We start from the raw sequence: 22,200 nt of genomic DNA, 5'->3' as shown, positions 1-22,200 counted from the left end.
TTGGATTTAATGGCGTCCACACTTTTTAACTGTGTTCAAGAGTCATAGTAAACAGTGCGCATGCGTCGTCATTGCATGCGTTGCTATGGCGACCGCTGCTGTTTTTCTTTTCACTAGCAGGCATTTTTAATGTATTTACATAATAACAAAGTATTTTTATATTCTTTCTTATTATCAACGTATAATGACTGTGATTGACGGCAGATTTCAATATAAATATGAATGCTGAAGAAGGAAAAGTATTTTTGTGAAACACGTACATAGGGGAAGGATATGAAATTCAATTGAGACAGTTTTTGCAACTCATGATTTGAAATGGTGTGGCATTTATCGGAGTCCATCCAGAAAAGAAAAAGCATTTGCACCCGCACCAGTGATCATAATAATAAGGCGATCACAACTTTTTCATTGATTTCTTTTTAAAATCTTTAAACGATTAAGAAATCCTTTTTTTCTTCAGATTTTTAACAAATTAAAATTATTTAATTGATCAAATAATTATACATTAATTCTTCGGGGAATGTAATATATTTATCTTATCTTTGGATTTAAAAGCAATTTATAATTTTTGTTGGATCTCATAAACAAGTTTTTAATAAAAATGAAGCTTTAAAACTACGTTTACCTTAAATTATCGATTGAATAAACAAAACAACGCTCTTTACTGCATAATATTATAGCACTGCAGAGGTATTAACTTTTTTTGCTTAAAAAAAACTTAAAATTTACTTTAACGATAAATGCGCAATTCAGTAGTTAAGCTCGATACACTATATACATTTCTTTATTTTCACTTATGTTGAAAAATGAAAGAGAATACAATTCAAACAATTACTTTTTTAAAAAACACTCTCCCCTCACATCTTTGATTTTTCTTGTGGAATAAATTCTATTTGCATTATTATTTCATAATTTTAACCACTTACTTACCAATCTAAAAGGAAAATGAATATACATATATACTTAAAGAATAATAATAAAATGAAATTTTTTAGTGGGAAAACGTAAAGCTTTTCATCCGGACATATTCCTTTTCGATAAATGCGATATTTCCAAATAAAGAATCCGAAGATAAAAATTACTCTTTAGAATGTGTCTACATCGCTAAAAATAAAAATGCAGTTGAAAATGAGTTCGAGATAAAAGAAAGCAAAAAGTAAACTTACCGACGTGGAGCAAAAGTAAAAAATGCATTAAAAATAGTTATACTAATTTAACAAAAATTCGCTAAGAAGAAAAAACCGTGCTAACAGCTTGAATCATACAAAATAATTATAAAAAAATATATTTGGTAGGAAAAATATGAAGCAAATTACATTTCAGTCCAAATTCATCTATGAAAAAAATCTGGTTAATAAAAATTTATTAGGAAAAATTAATTAACTTTTCTTAATTAATTTTTAGGATGGAATAATAGGAAAAAAATTTAATGAATAGAAAAAATAAATAAAAAAAAATTTAAAAAATGAAAATTAAAGTAAAAAATAAATAAACATTCAAATAGGTAATCATTGTACAGTTTAAATTAGACTTAAATTGGGAATAAACCATTTAATTGGTATTCCTTCATTCATAGGGTGGTGTGTATATATATATACACAAATATATATCACATATTTTTGTATCCTCTCTTTGAAAAAAAAAAAAGAATTCTGGCTACATCCCTGTGATGGTAACAAAACATTTGGATGAAATTAAGAAGGAAAAAATATTTTATATTCAAAACTCTCAAATATAATTTTAAAAAATATTTTAATTTTTCTTTGAAAAATATTAGCTTTAAGTTTAACCATAAAAATCAATTTTCTATCCATAAGTCAGTATTTTTTAAGCGCTTTAGAAAACTGAAGAAAAATAAAATTCATAACATTTTAAACATAAATACAGTACACATCATGTGCATTATAGTGCACACGACGTATACAGTTTTAATTTTGATACAGATCCAATTCTTGAAGGGTACAAAATTAAATTACACAGTATCAAACATCTTGAATGTGCAAAATGCTCCCAAAAAGATTATATATTTTTTTGTTCAACTTTAAGGAATCCCAAAAATTTTATTTGTCTGAAATATTGTTTTTAAAGATTTCTAATTGAGGGCCCATGAACAGGCTCTTAAAAGAATCTTTTGGAGGCTATTTCATTACAGCACCTTGCGATAAAATCGGAAATTAGGATTAGTATTGGCAAATGATTTTTTTCAACCCAAAAGAAAAACTTATATTGCAAATATACATTCAATCCAGGTTGGTGGCAAAATTTAAAAAAAACAAAACAACAATTAAGATTGATTTACAGTCTAAATTATTTAATAATTGTATATTTGTAAGTAATTATTTATGAACATTTAAACATTTATGATGAGAGAGTAAATCATTATTTTTAATTGTCTATTTTTTTGTTTTAATTATTACATGTTTATAAGTATTAATTCATGAACCTAATGAGTCTTTTGACGCAATTTAATTAATACAATCCAACTATTTTATATTAACTTATTGAAATAAAGTGCATTTACAACTTAAGACATTCACTTGAGAGATTTTACTAAATCATAAGATGGACTTTTATGTTCAATTTATACAATAGATATCAGACCTCATTCAATAATGGTGTTTCATTTGCACAGTCATTTCTTTATTTAAAAAACAATCAATTAAAACAAATATTTACAACAAAAGAACATTATGCGACAACATAACAAGAACAAATGGCAACAAAAACACTTTCTAGTTATGTCTTGAAAACTTAGAAAGGGAATTATGACAACTATACAATATGAACTCGACAAGCTTCTGAAGTAGTCGACAAGTTTATCTGTTGTGGCCACCTTTGCAAATTCATTTGTGAGACACTGTTGTGATATATTGCAAGATTGTTTTGAAAGTCAATAACATAAATCTTAAAAACAAGCAACCTTTGAATGCTACATTTTGAAACATGGGAAAATTGAATAGTTTTAGTCGAAAAGCTTCTAATAAATTTTGCCCATGAGACATGTCTTGTAATATTTATTCTGCTAAAAACCTTTCGTTATTACTTAATAAATATTATTTTTCATTATTTTCTTACTAAAATGAATAACTGTGGGGACCCAATTTGTTACGTCGAGGAAAATGCTTAAATTATTATAAACTTGACTCCATTAGACAATAAGAGGAGAAAACTCAAAAAGAATTCTTGATGAAGACAGGAAACAAATCCAGTCTGGAACAGAGTTACAATATTCTATAAAACAATTAAATTAGAAATTTTGACCCTTAAGGCTCCGTTACTTCTGTTCACTTCAGATATTATAAAACCAAGATTTCTCAAATACCAAACTTATTAAATAGGATTTTGTCGAAAAGTACAGAATGTTTCGTTAAGACACTGTGAACAGTAATTAAAATTTCATAAATGTTGAGCAGCGATAAAATTTTTGTCATCTAGTTTTCATGGTCAAGTTGATATCAAGTTTTTATTATAAGAATAAAAGTCGACAATTATTTTTTTCTGCATTTCGTGGGACGTCGTCCATGCTTCAAACTTCTTTCTATTGCTCTCTTTTGATGCCGCAGTTGGGGGAAAAGATCTGCAAGAAATTGAAAATTATGTATCATAAAGTAAGTAATAAACCATACACATAGTCCCTGCGGCAAAATTTTTTCGAGCTATCTGCGACAAAACTCTCAATCACTAATAACTCTCTGCTAAATACTTTTAATAACAACAAACATATATGATACTAATTTAAAATAACAAAAGCGGTGTGTTTACAACCAAAAAACTATTAATTGAACATGTAATAATTTTTTATTCTAATATTATGGGTGATATTTTCGTTTTTTGTGGGAGGGACTCACACATTACTTCCTTCTTCTCATTGTGTAAATAGTCATCTTCTTCTTTGTCAGCGCAACAGCCCCTTGCAGGCCTTGGCTGCCTCAACAGCTGACGGGGTTCTTAAAGGTGACTATTCTCAAGGCATAAATAATCATCAGAATAAAAAAATAATGAAATCTGTAGTAGAAATTGCCAATAAAAAGATCGATGATGAAATCATGCATATCGAACACCTCGAAAAGGGATTACTTAAATGTGTGTTTCGTTTCGACATTAGGTTGTTGCAATAAACAACATCGAATAAAAAAAAAATTTGACTCAAAAACTATGGAGAGCAATAGCCAAAATATCGATAGAATCATTGCCTTATAAAGTTAATACTTAAATGCAGGATTCGAATTTTCCATATTGTATGAAATATATCGGGATCTTTAAAAACCACGTGAAAATCAATATCAATAACTACCCAAAATACAATCGAAACATTATATCGATTTAAAATACTATCATCTTAAAGTGAGTGTTAAAAAAAAGCAATTATCTACATGCATAATTCAAATTTCTGTAGAAAAAAAAATATTTTTTAAAATTTTTTTATAAAACTTTTCAAAAGAAAAATCCTTCTGCAAGAACTTTGTAATGTTCTGCGACAATGTCGCCACGCTTCTGCCACTGAAGTGATCTTTACTGAATCAGTAAATCAAGTATATATATTTCATATTATTTTTTATAGGAGTTATTTAAATATTTAGTATCCAAGTTCGTGATTTTCTTATTTTTGCTGCCAATAGAGAAGGAAGGGTATGTGAAGGACATTAAAATACCCTATTTAAAAAATGCAAAAAAATTCTTAAAAAAATAAAAATAAAAATTGGAAACAATTTCGGAGAAAAAAGACATGCAAAAAATTTCATTGCAGAGTTTTGACCATTGTACAAAAATACAAAAGTTTCCTACAGAAAATTTGCGACTCAAAAATTTATAAAATTAATGCAAATTCAGGGTTGCCGCAGAAAAAAAATGAACAAAAGAGTTGCTTCTAGTAGCCTAAAGCATGAAAATAGTCGCCTAAAATTATGAAAATAGTTGCCTAAATAAGAACAAAAATTTTTCAATAATATGACTAAAATTTTATTAAATGATTTCATTGTAATATAACATTTTCCATTTAGTCAAGTTGATGGCCAATATGATAATTTTTAAATAAACGTTAGTGTTGTAGCATTAAATTTTTATGTAAAAAAATTAGTATAATTGCAGAACGTTAAATACTTTTAAATGCCAGAATTAATTCAGAAAAATAATCTTTTGTTAAAAAAAACGTTGTTTCTATTAATTTTCCCTTTTATCAATAATTGATTTAGCAAATAAATAAATATATATACATTGAAAAGTGATTACTAAAATTCAAAATTCATGCATCATAGTATCGTATTAAAAATTGGGATCTTTAAAATCATGTAAAATTTTAATAGTAATAAGTGTTGAAAAGGTGATTGAGAAACAAAATAGATTCACAATGGAATCTGTACAAATTGAGTGCATTAAAAAGTGATGACTCAAATTTGCAATTCAATATTTTCGTATTTTTTAAGAAAAAAAAATTCATTACGTTCAGAAGCTACTGAGGGGGGCAGGTTGTCGACCCAATGTATGCTAAAAGAAACATTGCTAGGAGCACAGAAAAGTCTCCCAATAGTCTCCTTTTCCTGAAAATAGTTGCTTTATTAACCTTTTCATACAAAAAAAAAAGTTGCCATAGTTGTCTCAGGTCAAAAATAAATGCAAATCGCATTTTAGTCACCTGCGGCAACCCTGCAAATTTCATTTTGTGCAAAGTTATACCTTTTATTCAAATTTAATTGTAATTTTAGATTACTGAAATAAAAGTTAAAGCAAGAAACAAAGGGGGTTATTGTGACATAAGCATGAAGGTGACAAAAATATGAATATCTAAACGGCTTGTTATGGATAAAATTGCCCAAAAATATATTTAATACTAAAATTTTTCTTCTTCTTTTTCATAAATAGGAACATTAATATGTAGACAAATAACTCACCTATAGAATAGGTGTGAAAGGAAGTTGAAATTTTGCTTACCTTTTGATTTTCTCAGAGCGTTTGCAGCAGCATCCATCTCAGCTTGTTGAATACTAAAAAATAGTTTTTTTTTTTAAAAAAAAGAGTCAGATAATTTTAAGGCAAGATTGTAAGTTCAATCTATAAAAAAAGAAGTGCTAATTAAAATTAGGACTGAGAAAGATATTATTTTGTGTTTCAAACACTACCCAGACTTATTTAACAGGGTGCAAAGCCAATCTTTCAACAAAAAATAAGCATCTTTTAAGCACTATATACCTTAACAAAATGCAAAATAATTTTCAAAGACTTTACATGATAATGAAAAAATAACTAGTTTTTGACAAAGAACTCTTTTCTTGATTATACTAGCCATTAAATATTGATCAAGAAATTTTTTGCTTTGCTATCAGAGGGTGGAAAATGAAGCTTGAAATGGAGAATATATCTTGCAATAATATCACCGAACCCAGCTCATTATACAGTAGAGAACCATTTATCCGGTATCCAGATAACCGGGAAGAATTTTGCTTGGTTTTCCCGCTATTTTAAAGTATATAAGGATTATAAAAAAATAAAAATAAAAAAAAAACAGAAATTTGACTCATCCTTAAAGTTGAGTAGAGGGAAAAGGGGCAATTCTTCTCCTCACTTGCCCAGAGGAACTTCAATTCTTTCTCTGACCTTAAAGATCATTAGATCCAGAGGGGGCAGGGAAGGGACAAATGTTTTATTTTCTCCTGTGTTTATTTTCTTTTTCTGATAAGCTGCCATCAATCAAACTTAAAGGAGTGGCAAGTTGATTTCCTTTTCTCTTTGATTTAGGAGGGGGTGGGGAAAATGCATTGCACAGGCATAGCAATGAATGTTTGAGTTAAGGAACTTGAAACGTCTGGCTAAGAGTATTGATTTTAAAGGTGAAATGTGAGATTTATTTTAAATCATCCATTTCAGTTACTCACTTTTGTTATTTATTATGGTGAATTGTTTTATTATTTCCGATAATGCATTATTTAATCACCAGTTATATTCATCTAACTGACATCAATTAACAAAACAATATTTTTTTGTTGAATAAATTCTGATTCCTTAGAAATGCAATATCATTAGCAAGTTTTTCTTGATGTGCAATCACATCTGCTTTCCTTAAAAATAGTCTTTTTATAAAAAAATAAAATAAAAGGAGAAGATTGTTTATTAATTTAAGCATATAATTATTTGTTAATAAAAGCAGGTGATTATTTTATAAAAAAGATAGTTTTTTTTTCTTTTTTTAAATTTTGATTCCACTGCCTTGTTTTTTTTTTTTTTTTTTTTTTTTTAAGGATAAATTTGTACTCAATAAATTAATTCTTTTTATTCATAAATTTTATCATTAAGTTTTTTTTTTTTTAAAATTCCGTTTATCTTACGTGCTTTTCTTAAATATCGTTTCCATTCCATAATTTTCAAGTGTTGTTTTTACTTAGATTAATAAGTTTTCTTTTCATCCCCCCCAGTATAATTAGGTATGAAATATATTGCGTTTTTTAATTATTGGTTTTGTTTTATATTAGTTAATTTGGGGATTTTAATTATTATCAAAAATAAATATGCAAATTTTGTATTTTTTAAGCTTGTTTTTCTTGTCTAAATTTGCAAATGTTTTTATCCTTTCAAATGTTATTTTTCTACCATTTTTTTTAATTTAGGTAATCTTTTCGTTTTTCCCCTATTTTTAAATATGTTTAACTTTTTCCTTGTAATTTGGGTTTGATAAAACATTGATTAACGGCACTTTTGGCCGATCCAGAAAACCGGGAAATTCAGACATCCGGGATAGCGATGGTCCCGAGCATCCGGGTTAATTGGTTCTCTACTGTACATACACGCAGAGCAGCAAGTATTTCATCAAACCTGTAAAATGATTGGCATTTATGCTACGGACCGAAGGTATGGCGAAATGATCATGCTTGAATGAATTGTGAAAACGATGAATATAGAACAATGTGAAAAGCACGCTTTTGCATAAAATGTGGCAAAAATTGACATGGTAAAGAAAAAAAGATTTTTTTTCGAAAAGGAAAAATTAAGCACTTTTTAAAAACACCCAATGAAAAAAGCACCTTTAAGGGCTTTTAAAAAACAAAAATCAAAAATAAGAACTTTTTAAAAATGCTACGCAGCATGTTTAAGATAGAAATGATTGCAAGGAAAAATAAGATTCTATTACTATAACATAGAATGAATTGCCGGTTACAGAGACAATGAAGGCATGTGGGAGTATCAGTGATACACGTATTGAAGTACAAATATTACAATTATTAACATCATCAGAATATAATTACCAGTAATAAAAGTTAAAATAGTGGTATTATTCACAATAGGATCAAAATCTTAGTATTACACATTAATGTAGATAATTCACATAATACACAGTTCAGTCACATTAATGTTACCACCACCTACTTTCGACGCCAACATGAAATAACCATTTACAGAACGCAGGCAGCACATTATAGTGGAGTGTATATAAAGGATGTCCTAGGGCATCGAAAAGCATTTCAATCATTGGCATAATGCAGAAACATAGCTATTTATCCTACATTCAAAAGGGCATGATTGTTGACTGTTCGCATGCCGCTGTGTTAAAAGTATACCGTGCATGGCAAAATGGCACTATGCAAAATCAGTGGCGTGGCACGTGTGGCGCACCACGGGCTATAGATGACAGAGGTGAACGAAGGCTATGTAGATGCGTTCGGGTAATTAGATGTGCAACTGACTACCCAGATGAACCAAGGGGCTACCAAGAGGCTTTTACTGCACGTCTCGCAGAGGTCCGCTCTGTTAAAGGTGGTTATTCTGGCTTTTGACAGGTGGTCACATTAATGTGATTGGACTGTGTAATATGTACATGAATAATCACACTATTATAAGAACAACAATAATTACCAAATACATTATTACGAGTGTCAATTGATTTCACTCAGGTTTTGAAAGTATCAACGAATACAAGTTAAATATCGCATTAAAATTTTGAATTAATGTTGACAACAACACATGGTTTTAAACAGTTAAATAACAAAACTTTTTCATAAAACGAATTCACTTTCTGAAGAAAGAAATACCTGTGGCCAGTTCCAACAGCTAAACGGTTCCCTTGAAAGTATACAGCAACTGAATAAACTCTGGTATTTGTGGGACCTTTACACTCAATCACTCTGGAAAGAAAACAAAAAATTCATAAAAGGAAAGTTTTGTTAACAAATTTTTATTTAAAACAAAGATGTTTTCGCACTTGTATGTCGGGATATCGGGTTCACCCCCATCCATTGACCTCAAAGTCAGACAACACTGTTGAAGTTTAGACTTTGGATCGTTCCAATCTTGATTCATAATAAAATCCTACAAAATAAAAAGACATATTTTAAAAAAGAAATAAATGTTGATTCTTATAGCTGATTATAAAATTTTTTAGACTTAGAAGTTAAACCAGGGTGCATACCCAAATCTTTCAACAAAAAATAAGCACCTTTTAAGTACTTTCTAAGCACTCAAAAATATTTTCAAAGACTTTGCATGTTCGTGATAAAATAACTCGATCCGACAAAGAACTCTCTTCTCGATCGTATTAGCCAATAAGAAATGATCGAGAGGTTTTTCGGTTCGCTATTGGAGGGTGGAAAATGAAGCTTGAAACTGAGAATATCTTGCATGCGAGAGTGCAATAGTCTTACCGAACCCAGCTCAGCAAACCTGTAAAATGACTGGCGCTTTCATACGCTACGGACTAACGGTATGTTGAAATGGATTATGGTTGAATGAATTATGAAAAGGTAGAATAGAACAGTGCAAAAAGCATGCTTTTGCATAATATGTGGCAAAAAATGACAAGAGAAAAAACAACTCATTTTCGAAGAGGGAAAATTTTAAAAACACCTGATGAAAAAGCATCTTAAAGGGCTTTTTAAAAACCCAAATCAAAAATAAGCACCTTTAAGCACTTTTTGTAAAAACGTTGCACACCATGTTAACCCTCAAAGCATTGGACAAAACAGGTTCTAATAGGGTAGAAAGTGAAATGACAAGTGCTTCACAGAATAACAAAAGAGGTAATTTAAATAGCCTGGATTGTACTGAAAATAATTGATTTGATATAATAGCTTTATTGGTTTTTAGTTTAAGGCTAGTTAAATTGTAAAAAATGAGTTTTGCTTTATGTCTTTGGGTTCGTATTAATAAATTCACTGAATGAATTTATTAATACGAACATAATAATAATATCAGTTAAAGCTATTTATGTAGGATAGAAAATAATCAAGCAAAATAAAAAGTTTATTTACAATATTGAAATAAATAATAAACAGCTTAGTAAAAATAAATATATAGCTTACAATTTTGAAGCTTTTTAAACAGATTTTTTTTTAAAGTTAAAAGACTATGTGATTATTTGGTAATTTTTACACAGGGTACAAAAACATTTACAAAGATTATAACAAACACTTTTCATACAATTAAACAAAAGAAAAGTTGAAAATATAAGTTATAAATATGAAGAAAAAACAATCTAATTCTAGTGACTCAATAAAGAGAATATAATAACAGAAGCGATTTATAATCAAGTAAAATATATACTAAATTTAAAATAAAAATATTATGAATAATCACAAAAAATAACAAATTATCATATTTTTTAGGTGTGAGAATGTTGTTAAATTCAAAAGTTATTCAGTTCATAAATTAAAAAAAAAAAAATATTTCATTATTAACAGCTATTGGATAATAAAAATTTTCTATGCCTCTAATATTTTGAAAGCAGTGTATTATTAATAATTTAAAATTGCAATTACACAATTATACTTTTTCACTATTACAGTTTTGAGAAAATTAGCAACAATAAGTGAGATTTAAAAAAATATTCAAAAGTGATAGCGCGTAGTATTCTTGCTTTGTTGATGTCAAATAAATGTGTTTTAATAAAACAAACTGTTCTTCAATATAACTGGATTTTGTTACAGTACCTCTAAAAGGTTTTAAAGCTTTACAATATAAATTTCACATTAAAAATTTCTTTTTATTTCAAATTAGTAAAAATTTCTTTTTATTTCAAGGTAAAAAATTCATTAAAAAAGTCAAATAAATTACAAAATAAAAAAATAAAATGTGTATTTTAAATCATGACAAAAATATTTAAAAAATGCCTACATTACTCCAAAATATCTATCTTTTAATTAAATATTAAAGAATCGTATGCAGTTTATCAAATAATAACATATATATATATATATGTAACATAAAAAGCTTCTATTAATCTTTTTATGTTAGCTTCTTCGTTATAAAATAACTCCTATTTTATTACTAATTAATTATTCAAATTGAACTGCTTTCTCACACTTTTAAAATCCACATTCTGCTTTCTAAATCTATTTTTGGCCCAATTATGCATAAATTTAAATAAAGAAATTTTTTTCCTTTCAAGGTTCATGGGAATCAATCAACCTAGTTCATAAACCAATAGTAATCCCTGGGATTTCCCTTTTCCCCTCAAATATAACAAAATAGAGGGAAATTCTTTTGCTACTTTCCCTAGGATAAAAACTTAAGCACACACTTTTGGAGTGCGAATTTGAGCTCCGCCTTTGATAGAAAATGTCTTGAATATATTATGTGAAGCTAATAAAATATTTTTTGTCTTCCAACTCCTATCTGCGTGGCCTAACAACAACTCTCACCATGACTGCTACCCTTTCACATATATATAAAACATATTTCTGTAAAAAGTCAAAACAATCTTTCAAATCAGAAACTAATAACCAATCCTTTTTCAATTTAACTGTCCTTAAACTAAAAATCAATGATGTAATTGCATCAAATCGATAATTTTTTATCCAAAGAGGTAAAGGTAATTCTAAAACATTACAATAATATTAAAAGACAATTTTTTTACGCAAAGGAAATTAAACAATAATTCAGTACAGTTATCTTTAAATTATTACCGGTTTGAACCTAGGATAAACACTGGTGTATAGAAAATGTTTGGCGTTTTTCTTTACGACAGTAATTTTTGTTCTTTGATATTTATCCTGTGTGTACCACAATATCTAAACCTCAGTAATCTGTTTAAGGCAATATTTTGTCTACTCTGTCTCATGTTTCAGAGATTTCAACCAAACATTGAACACAACTTGTATGGTAGGATCATTATCACATTTTCATACTTTTGTTGATGGAAAGTTTCTTTATACACAATATTGTTCAAAATTATAAATGAAGAATATTTTTTTCAAACACAAATATGCATGGGTAATATTTAGTTGACTCATTTGTAGATTTGTCAATTAGTTGTTATCTAACTGCTTGAACTAAAACAGTAATTTTATTTTTAAATGGGAAGTAATTATCATAGCAGTATATAAATAAATAAAGAGATGTTATTCTCAATAATCTTGTTTATAAGTGAATCAATATTAGTACAAGTTGCAAAATTATTGGTATGAGTTATATTTAATCAATATTAGTATAAGTTACAAAAACACATTTGTAATTCAGAATCTAATTAAATTAGATTACAAAACCGTAAGCAAATGCAACTAGCTTTGGAATATAGGCTGAAAGTGAAAACATATTAAGTTTAACTAGAGTGGTAAGAAACATGTGTAACAGTTGACTGACTTACCTGAAGACGAGGAAAGAAGCAAACTTCGCAAAATTTTTTACAATATCCCAAATCTTTATCTACATATAAAGCTCCAAGGAAAGCTAAAAAAAAAAAAAAAAATTTGAATTATTAATGTAAATTATGTAAAAGAAAATATACAAATACAATTACGGTAGAGACTCATCTTATAGACATTCCTCTGCAGGACAAAAAAAAAAAAACAAATTATAAAAACTTTCATGAATAACTTGGTAGAGTGATCACTCCTTTAACCAGGAGCAAACATTCCTTCAAGACACTTCAATCTTTTAAAAAATTATTTTTTGTTTGAATTTTTTATTATACACGATTTTTGCACAAGTCATCGTAAACAAAATGATAGAATAAGGGAATTCTTTTTCTGGGCATGTAAAAAATGTACAGCTTAAAATTTTTTTTTCTCCCCACGACTTATTATTGATTACAATATTGTGACTTCCTAATTGCATGATCGAACTACCTTTATTCAATGACGTCTAACCAGCCATTTATTTTCAGTCCTATTTTAGGGAATCAATTTCACATTAAGAAATTAATTCAGAGTCGTTTATTGGAAACTCAAAACTCATAAAATTTCCAACATGGGTTTAAATTATGACTGTTTGGTTGACAAGCTGTGACTTAAAAATCCCTGAATTGAGATTGACAAGGATTCTTCATATGTTAACAAAATTTAATGTCCATTTTTCTAAAATGTTTAGATGACTTTATTCTTAGTTTATATCTAAATTATATTTTATTAACAAGACACAGTATTTTTTATACAGTTTAATTCGATGGAAACAAAACATAAATTTGAAATTCTTTAGTAGTGTCATTTTATGACTTCGTATCTCTAAATTGAAACTTTTTTAACTGCCTCCCTTACCAATTTTTATGGAAAAGAAAAATGCAAAAAATCAATATTTTTTTTTTAATTTCATTAATAAATACAAGGAACTAAAACGAAAACATAATGCACAAGTTATAAGTTGAAATTTTTTTATGTGTAAGACACATTTAATTTACCATTAGTTTACTAACTTTGGCAAATGAAAAAAGTTAAATATTAATCTTTCTATGATAGTTTTTAAAACAAGGGACAACACAAAGTGATATTTTCAAAATTTCAGTGAAGTGATACGCCATTTTGTTTACCCTTCTTTAATGCCTTTTTTCCCAGCAACCATCGTATATACAATAGCACAAAACATGCGCGTAGTCACACAATCCAACAGAAAAACTTCCAATCACAGCAGATTATTTATTTATTTATTTTTTTGCTTCCAGACGAGTAAAAACGTGATCAAACAAAACATACTGACAAATTCTGGTATGCCCGAGTTTTCTCCGAATTATAAATATTTGCAATACATAGCCGAGTTAACTCGGGATAACTAGGAAAGCAGTTAAAAATAAATTTAATTACGTTAAGGTGTCAGGAAGTGCAGGTAAAATAAAACCATATTCTAATGAAAAAAAAATTATAACAAATTTCTATTAAATCTTTGTGGATTAATGTAAAGCACAGTCACATTAATTCTTAATTTATGAAGCTATTTAACAATCATATTAATTTAGTTGAAACAGTTTACTTCTTATTACAGGGTGCATAGCTAAATCTTTCAACAAAAAATAAGCTCCTTTTAAGCACTCAAAAAATATTTTTAAGCACTATATACATTAACAAAATGCAAACTAATTTTCAAAGACTTTAGATGATCATGAGAAAATAACTAGTTTCTGACAAAGAACTCTTTTTCTTGATTATAACAGCCGTTATAAAATGATAAAAAGATTTTTTGGTTTGATATCAGAGGGTGGAAAATGAAGTCTGAAATTGAGAATATTTATCAAGATGCAGTAGAGTTGCTTATGAGAAGGCAATAATCTAACTGAACCCAGCACAGTAGACGCACATACGTACTCGCAAGCATTTAATCAAACATGTAAAATGATTGGCGCTTTCATATGCTAAGGACAGACAATAAGCCAAAATGAATTGTAAAAACTTTGAATAGAACAATGTGAAAAGGCCGCTTTTGCACAATACGTACCGAAAATCAACATAGTAAAGAAAAAATCTCCAAAAATTATCCGAAACGGAAAATTAAGCGTTTTTTAAAAAAAAGCCCCTTTAAGGGTTATTAAATAACAAAAATCAAAAATAAGTACCTTTAAGCACTTTTTAAAAACGCTAAGCACCATGTATTACTCAGGATATACTGCAGTTTCACTGCTGCTAAATAAAAATACTGAGATTCCATAAAGTTGTAAGGAAGAAAGAATAGGTTGTAATAATTACATTATGCCAATTGAAACTTATTTGAATAGTTAAGTTGTTATATTTAAATTACTATTGCACTTAGGAATAATTAAACAATAACCAAATGATTGAATGAGTCATTAAATTCATTGCAGTACAGCAGAAATATTTCTCTCTTGCAAAAAAAATCTGACTTTGTGATACACAATATAAGCATGCACACACATTATTAAACGCACTGTAGTGTTTTAATAATGACATGTTTTGTACTATTTTATAGGTAATACTTTTATATTTAAACGTACGTGTAATGGGTTTATATTCAGGAGAATTTTTTTATGTACTTCTTCTTTGTATTTATTTCCAACGCATTGCATCACAATGTTAACCCATTGATGCACGAACGTAAATAAGTGCAAACCGGTTTCAGTAGCGTTCTCGCGTGTCTTAGTTGAGGATGCGTTTCTGTGGCTTTATGTACTATGTTTATTTGTTTCGCAGTTTTATACTACGCAGTTATTTGCTTATTTTGTGTGCAGTGTTTAAATAGTCAATTGGAAAATTTTCACGATAGATAAAAAAGGCAATCTTTCACCATGTCAAAAAGGCCCTCGTGAACGCTAAAATATTTTCAAACCGCGAAATATAACGAAGATTGAAGGTTTCTGAACAGGGCTGACTGTGAGCCCAACTCAAAAATCCTGAAAATTTCTTGGGTAAAATCATTAATGATGCATTTCAAAAAATTAATGTCTTTATAAATTTAAGTCATTGATATTTTCAAAACATGAAATTCAAAATAAATTATAAGCAGCATGATTTGAAGGAATAATTATGTATAAGTTCACTTTTATTTTTAATAACGTTCATTATTCTACCAGAAAAAATATTTACGAATGAAAGAGCATAAATTCTAACTCTAATATTTTTAAATAAAATACACAAGAGTTTTTATAATAAATGTGATCGATGATTTCTAAAAACTTCTAGATCTTGGATTTCCAGAAAAATCCTTAGCACAATCATCTCTGATCACAAATGATGCATTTTCTATGAAATAAAGAACGCATGCAGAATAAAGCTCTGAAAAGTTGAGTGAGGAATTCCACAGATCAGTGAGAGTCTGTTGGATGGTAATCCAACTGCGTTGCTCATAGAAAAGATTTTATGAAATGCATGGGACAATCTTGCATGAAATTGAAGCTCAGCTAAACGTGCTAAAATATAAATTGCATTCATTTCAAATTTTTCATGAATAAATATTCTTTCCCCAACTATGATGTTTTATTTGTGTTAAAAAAACAGATAATGAGACAGGGTGCGTAGTCAAACCTTTCAACAAAAATAGGCACCTTTTAAGTACTTTTTAAGAACTAAAAAAATATTTTTAAGCACTATATACATTAACAAAATGAAAAATAATTTTCAAAGACTTTGCATGATCCATCATAATATATTAGTTTCTGTCAAAGAATTATTTTCTTGACGATATTAGCCATTATAAAATGATCAAGAAATTTTTCGATTCAACATCAAAGGGTGGGAAAAAAAAGCCTAAAATTGAGAATATCTTGCAAAATGCATCAGAGTTGCGCATGAGAGTACAAGAATTTCACTGAACTCAGGTCAGTAGACGCACATGCGAACTCACAAGTATTTCATCGAACATGTAAAATGATTGGCTCTTTCGTACGCTATGGACCGACAGTACGCTGAAATAGATTGTGGTCGAATTAATTGTAAAAACGTTCAATAGAACAATGAGAAAAGCATAATACCACACGAAAATCTACATGGTAAAGAAAAATATCTCATTTTGGAAAAGGGAAATGGAATAAAAAATAAGCACTTTTTAAAAATGCTACGCACCATGTGAGGAGAATAATAAAAAAAATATTTGCCGATAATTAAGAAGTGCGTCTAATCATTGAATGCATAGAATGAAGAAGTACCTTCCAGCAAATCAGCTTTATCTTTTGGCTTCAATTCAAGTTTGTTGTAAGGATAGATAGCATACTCCACCATACCTAGATCAATACAAACAACAGCTTGTGTACGGTTATTGACCAGAGAACTCCTCAGAAGCTGAAAACCAAATAAATAAAAACAAATTAAACAAAATTCACTTTTTTTTAAAGGAAAAGAGCTCTAATATTAGGGGATCAGGGAAATACTTTAATAGTGAATAGCATTTAAATCACTCCAATTTGTGTACATTTTAATGATGAAAAGAAATTTCTTACAGATAGGTGACCCTCGTGATGATGAGGAAAAAACTTGTACAAATATTCTGATGCAACAAGTTGTAACACAGTGTCCCCAAGAAACTCAAGTCTCTGGTTTGAGCCCCTATTGTTAGACAATTAAGATATAATTATCATTCAGTTATTGAAGTAACACATTAAATAGATGATTTATCAAAACTTACAATGTAAGATTGTTGTAACCCAGGCTTCTGTGAGTTAAAGCTCTTGCGAGAAGTCGAATGTGGGTGAATTCAATTCCTATTTTATCTTCAAATTCATGTAGTTTCTACAAAAGAATGTAACTCAAAACTTAAAGAGGAACCAAATTATCGTTCTATAACAAAGATATTAATGTAAATAATATATTTAGGCATTATTATAATTACAATTTCATAAAGAAAATAAAAAACAGTTTAGGTATCACAGTTAATACACAAACATTATTCAAGAAATACTGTAGTTGTTTGAGAAACACTTTAATATTTTATATCAAACAAAACTACTGTGTGTAGCTAAAAAAATTTATTTGAAAACATTATATTTCATTTTATGAACAACAGCTGTATTAAATAGAATATTCCACAATTTATGTTTAGAATACTTATCAAAAATTAAATAGAATAAATATGGACGTAAAGAATCTCAATATTTTAACCAAGGAAAAAAATGTTAAAATCAAAGAAATTGTTATTGAGAGAGGTGATCTAAAACCAATTTGATTGCCTGATGAAATTTAATGGTTACTCCAATAATGTTCTTTCACTCACTATTAATTTCTTTGGGTAGTTAAATAGTTTTGAAGGACTTTAATTTTCCATTCCTTGATTATAAATAGTTAGATTTTAATGATTTTTTTTCTTCACTTAAATATTAATTTGGGATCCGTAATCTGCATACTTTTTTGTCTTCCTTTATTATACAAGAGGCGGTCTTACAAGAGGCGGTTATGGTACACCCAACGTATCTGCTACATTTCAGATTTTCAAATTCATGACTTTCCAAGAACTTAATAAATTGTGACTATTAAAAGAACTTAATAAATTGTGTAATTGTGACTAATAGTTACTATTTTCTCCCGAGAAAAACAGAACAATAAATTTAAAAAGCATTATAATAACATGAATTGAAATGATAGTATAACCAAAACAGTTATACTCTGCATCTTCGTATTTATTCATTATAAATTTAAGAAACAGAGTAAAGAAAGATTTAAAGCAATAAAATAGCTGAAAAAAATACAAAAGCAAATAATGTTTTTTTTTTTTTTTTTTGCAGAATTATAATTTAAAGTTACTTTTCTTGTTCATCGGAAAGGAAAGAACTCCTGATTTTTCTGTTCTCATTTGGGAATAAAAAATATTCACCAATTACTGACTTGCTTCAATTAGAATTTTAAATTGATAAAAAAAATAAATAAGAAAAATTCTGAAATCACAGAATTTTAAAAGATAAATCGCTTTAGAAATTATGTTTTTCCTTTTTATTTTTTGAAAGAACACCAGCATTTTTAAAGAACATGATAAAAACATTTTATATTTTAATAAAACATGACTGTGAGTGGGGATTCTGTTACAAATTCAGATATTTGAAACACCATGAAATTAGAGGGAGGGGTATATTCTATTTTAAAAACTAGATTTTTCGGTGACCTAAATCCATGACTTTCCATGATTTTTCTTGACTTTCCAGGTGAGCGGATACCCTGTACACTTCGTAAAATACGATATAGAATGAAATAAAAGCCTTTTATACGAAAATATTTTTAAGTTTACCTGCAAAAGAGGCACAGAAGATATCCATTTTCTATCCCCTTCAGGCTCTTGTTCCTTAAAGGAAATTAAAATGAAATTACTTACTTCTAAATTTTTGGAACAGTAATTAGAGCATGTAAACTTTTCATTTCAATTAAGCTATATAAAAATACTCTGTTTATTTTATAAGAAAACACCAAGATTAACTTATTAATGAAATTTTTTGAGGAAAAAGAAATTGAATAAGTAATTTTTATTTCCTGACATAAAGACATTTTAAACATGAAAAAAAAGTATTTGGTAATAGTATGGACTTTTTTCTTTAAAAAAAAAAAGGAATTTCGTAACAGCTCATGACAAAAGATCTCATTCTGCTTATTCCCCACTCTCCTTTCCAGTTCTCTACAATTTTTACTTTAATGTTTTAAAATTCCATACATCATTTTTGTTTTAATTAAAGAGTTCCTAAAACATAATTTCCACAGGCATTTTGTTGTTTTATAAAAATGTATTAAATTCCTCAGAAATGTGATAGATCGAGAGAAAAAATTAAAGTTAATTCCATACCTGCCAATATTGGTGAAACAAAATAACGGAGATTTTACTGACCGACTCAATTTCAGGTTTACAACTACTGATGTTCAACTTCGCAGCCTTGTAATTTTGAACCCAATCCGGAGGACAATGGAACTCCTGGATCAAGTATTAGGAGAGATTTGCCTTTGTGGAGGACTTTTTAATGGCATTTGAGTCACATGGAGAGGAAAACCACCCACGGTTAGCCTGACGATAAGGGACTAACCCGTGATCCGTTTACACTGAGGATATTTCATGGCAGCATTGTGGTCGGTGCAAGCCGGACGCGGAATGCGTACCGACCAGTCATCGCTGGGATTAGAACCTGGGTTTACCTCATTGGAAGGTGAACGCTCTACCCCCCCCCCCGAGTCATCACGGCTCGAGTTAAACAATTAACACTCAACATAGTGCAGTGCTAGCATTAGTCTGTTGAGGAGTAAGAGAAGCATTTTTGCCATCAATGGTTATTTCATCATAATTTTTTTTAAAAAATATCTTCCACAAATACAGAGAAATTTGAGAATATACAGGTAAACAGGAGATAATCGTAAAATACAGGAGTCTTCGTTAAAAAACAGGAAACTTGGAAGGTATGTAATTCATGCAACTGAAGACTTGGGAAAGCAAATTTTTTTAATTTATTTATTTTTTTTTTAAAGGTTTGTTGGAAGGTTTTTGAAGTTGACTAAAAATGCCTTGATTTTCTTCTAACAACATCAAATTTCATGATTGTTTGATTTGCCAACCACAGTAGGCCTAATAAATGTTTTTGACACAAAAATTAAAAGAATACCTGCAGAGGATGAAGAGGATAATTTTTCCAGACATCCTGTAATTCAGGTTCAGGAAATAGTGTTTCTGAAAAAACTCTATCTGCTACTTCAATACCGTTGTCGAGAAACAAAGCTCCTAAATAGAGTTAAATACCTTTAAAAATTTGAAATAAATCATTTTTATGCAACAATAATAAATTTTTAAAACCATTTCCATATTTTAAAAAACATATAGCATTACCCATTAAAGCTTCAAAGCAATTAGCCATAGCATGCCGAAGTTCCAAATCATGGCATAAGTCAGAACCATGAGCATAAAGCATATATTTTTCTAACTGAAGTTTCTGGAATGAAACAGATTGACAGAGAAATTATACTTAAAAATAGACTTAAATTTGATAGATGAATCTGCATAGGTATACAAATACAATAGCAATTCCAACAATGACCATTCAATCTATAAATTTAATTAGTCTTTTACAGAAACCTGATGAAACAGTCTGAAAAAAAAAATTTTTTTACCCCCTAGGATTAATGTAAATGAAAAATATATTTTAAAATTGCTAATGAAGTTTAGCCTACAGCAGAGGAGTGTGCAAATGAAACACTGCTGATAATTTCTCATCGGCTTGAATTTCATGGAAGTAAAAAGGGAAATTGCAACAGGTTGATTAGGCTTGAGTTTAAATATACCTTATAAATGAACGATTTTAATTTTGTTGAGGCTATTGAAGTACTCGAGTGACACAAAAAAATAAAAGTTCTATGGTATATAGAAATTTCTTATTTTTCAAAAATGCATATTGATAAAAATTTTAAAGAAAAATTTAGAAATGCGTCGCAGAGAATAACAGACTTCATATTTTGAAAAGGGATAATTCAGATGAACAATATTAACATAGAACTACTTATGCAAGGGTTATTCCAATTTTTTCGTAAATCCATTTCTGGAAATTCGTGAAAAATCTAATCACAATTTTCAGGAACTAAAATTGCTGTGAAATCGTATTCTTTATGCCAGCCTCCTTTTACGTGAATATGTTTAAAAAAAAGACCTTTTTTTGAAAAAAAAAAAAAAAAAAAAGAAACAAAAATAACGTGTTTTTAAGAAGTTTTAGTATAAAAATAATGAATATGTCATTGATTCCGTTTTAACAAAAAAGTATTTTTAACGGATCAGTTTTAACAATAAGAAGTTTTGAGAAAGTTCCCTCAATGGACCGGAAGGTCTCCGAAATCGATTGCTGCTCGCTAGTATGCAAAATTCAATAAAAAACAATTTTTCTAAATGTTAGAACAGAATGCAATTGATTTGTAAAGAACATTTTTGAGTAAAATTATACAAATATTATTTCCAGCTGAAACTGTTATTAAGAATTAACTTTACATAATAGAACTGAACAATTTCATGAGAAACATGAACTAATTTTAAAGCAATCAAAAATCGAATAGAATTTTTAAAAAAGAAGAAAAAAAAACAATATATTAAGTTGCAATGTTAGTTGAAAAATAATAAATTATTGTTAAAATATTTTAATTGAGTAGATTTAAATTTTTATGTAACCATCTGCTGATTTTTTGCTATGGATTCCAGTTCAAATTTTTTTCCTGATACTTCTTATCTTAAGGCTTTACTTTGCTCCTATAAGTCTGTGCATTACCAGTACAACTGAATTTCTTGAATTCTGTCGATTTTGAAGGTCAATGTGGGTCTTCTACTTAGGCGTCTTAGAACTGGTCCCCTTCCCCCAAAAAAGCTAAGATCTTTTTCATGTGCAGACACTCTTTTAGAATGTTTTTCTCTCTTCATAGGCAAAAGCAGGGCTAAAGAGAACAGAAGGGCTGGTCACTCCTTTGAAGTAGCTCTCGCTGCGCCAATCCTCCGATTTTCTCTAGTGATGTCACTTTTGGCGCAAAGCTCGTACTTTTACTTCAAGAACGGAGCTTTCGGCCTTACTAGCTCTAACTAATATTGGAGCATTTCTTTTTGCGACATATTCTAAGACATTTGTTATTTTCT

The 22,200-nt window shown here is 28.7% G+C and overlaps 1 protein-coding gene across 2 annotated transcripts in view; it reads right to left on the bottom strand.

Annotated features, from left to right (window-relative positions):
- Positions 1-2,618: 2,618 nt before the first annotated feature.
- drosha (ribonuclease 3 drosha) overlaps positions 2,619-22,200 on the bottom strand; it is a 70,178-nt gene continuing 50,596 nt past the window's right edge. Inside the window, exons 16-27 of one of the 2 annotated variants that reach the window (XR_015431870.1) lie at positions 20,422-20,524; positions 20,201-20,316; positions 18,850-18,903; positions 17,260-17,363; positions 17,075-17,180; positions 16,784-16,916; positions 12,566-12,648; positions 9,188-9,294; positions 9,018-9,110; positions 5,929-5,981; positions 3,089-3,577; positions 2,619-3,030 (exon numbers count right to left, since the gene is read on the bottom strand). Coding sequence is in view for 1 of the 2 variants with exons in the window: in XM_087158363.1 (XP_087014489.1) it covers positions 3,489-3,577; positions 5,929-5,981; positions 9,018-9,110; positions 9,188-9,294; positions 12,566-12,648; positions 16,784-16,916; positions 17,075-17,180; positions 17,260-17,363; positions 18,850-18,903; positions 20,201-20,316; positions 20,422-20,524 (1,041 nt within the window). In the remaining variant the exon portion in view is untranslated. Of the gene's footprint in view, positions 3,578-5,928; positions 5,982-9,017; positions 9,111-9,187; positions 9,295-12,565; positions 12,649-16,783; positions 16,917-17,074; positions 17,181-17,259; positions 17,364-18,849; positions 18,904-20,200; positions 20,317-20,421; positions 20,525-22,200 lie in introns of both variants that reach the window. The other variant, XM_087158363.1, reaches the window with a different exon arrangement.

Source organism: Parasteatoda tepidariorum, chromosome 2, assembly GCF_982258835.1.
Source record: "Parasteatoda tepidariorum strain Cologne lab strain chromosome 2, Ptep-v5.0, whole genome shotgun sequence".
Classification (NCBI taxonomy): Eukaryota; Metazoa; Arthropoda; class Arachnida; order Araneae; family Theridiidae; genus Parasteatoda; species Parasteatoda tepidariorum.
The sequence above is the reverse complement of the archived record's forward strand: the minus strand, read 5'-3'. Positions and strand labels throughout refer to the sequence as shown.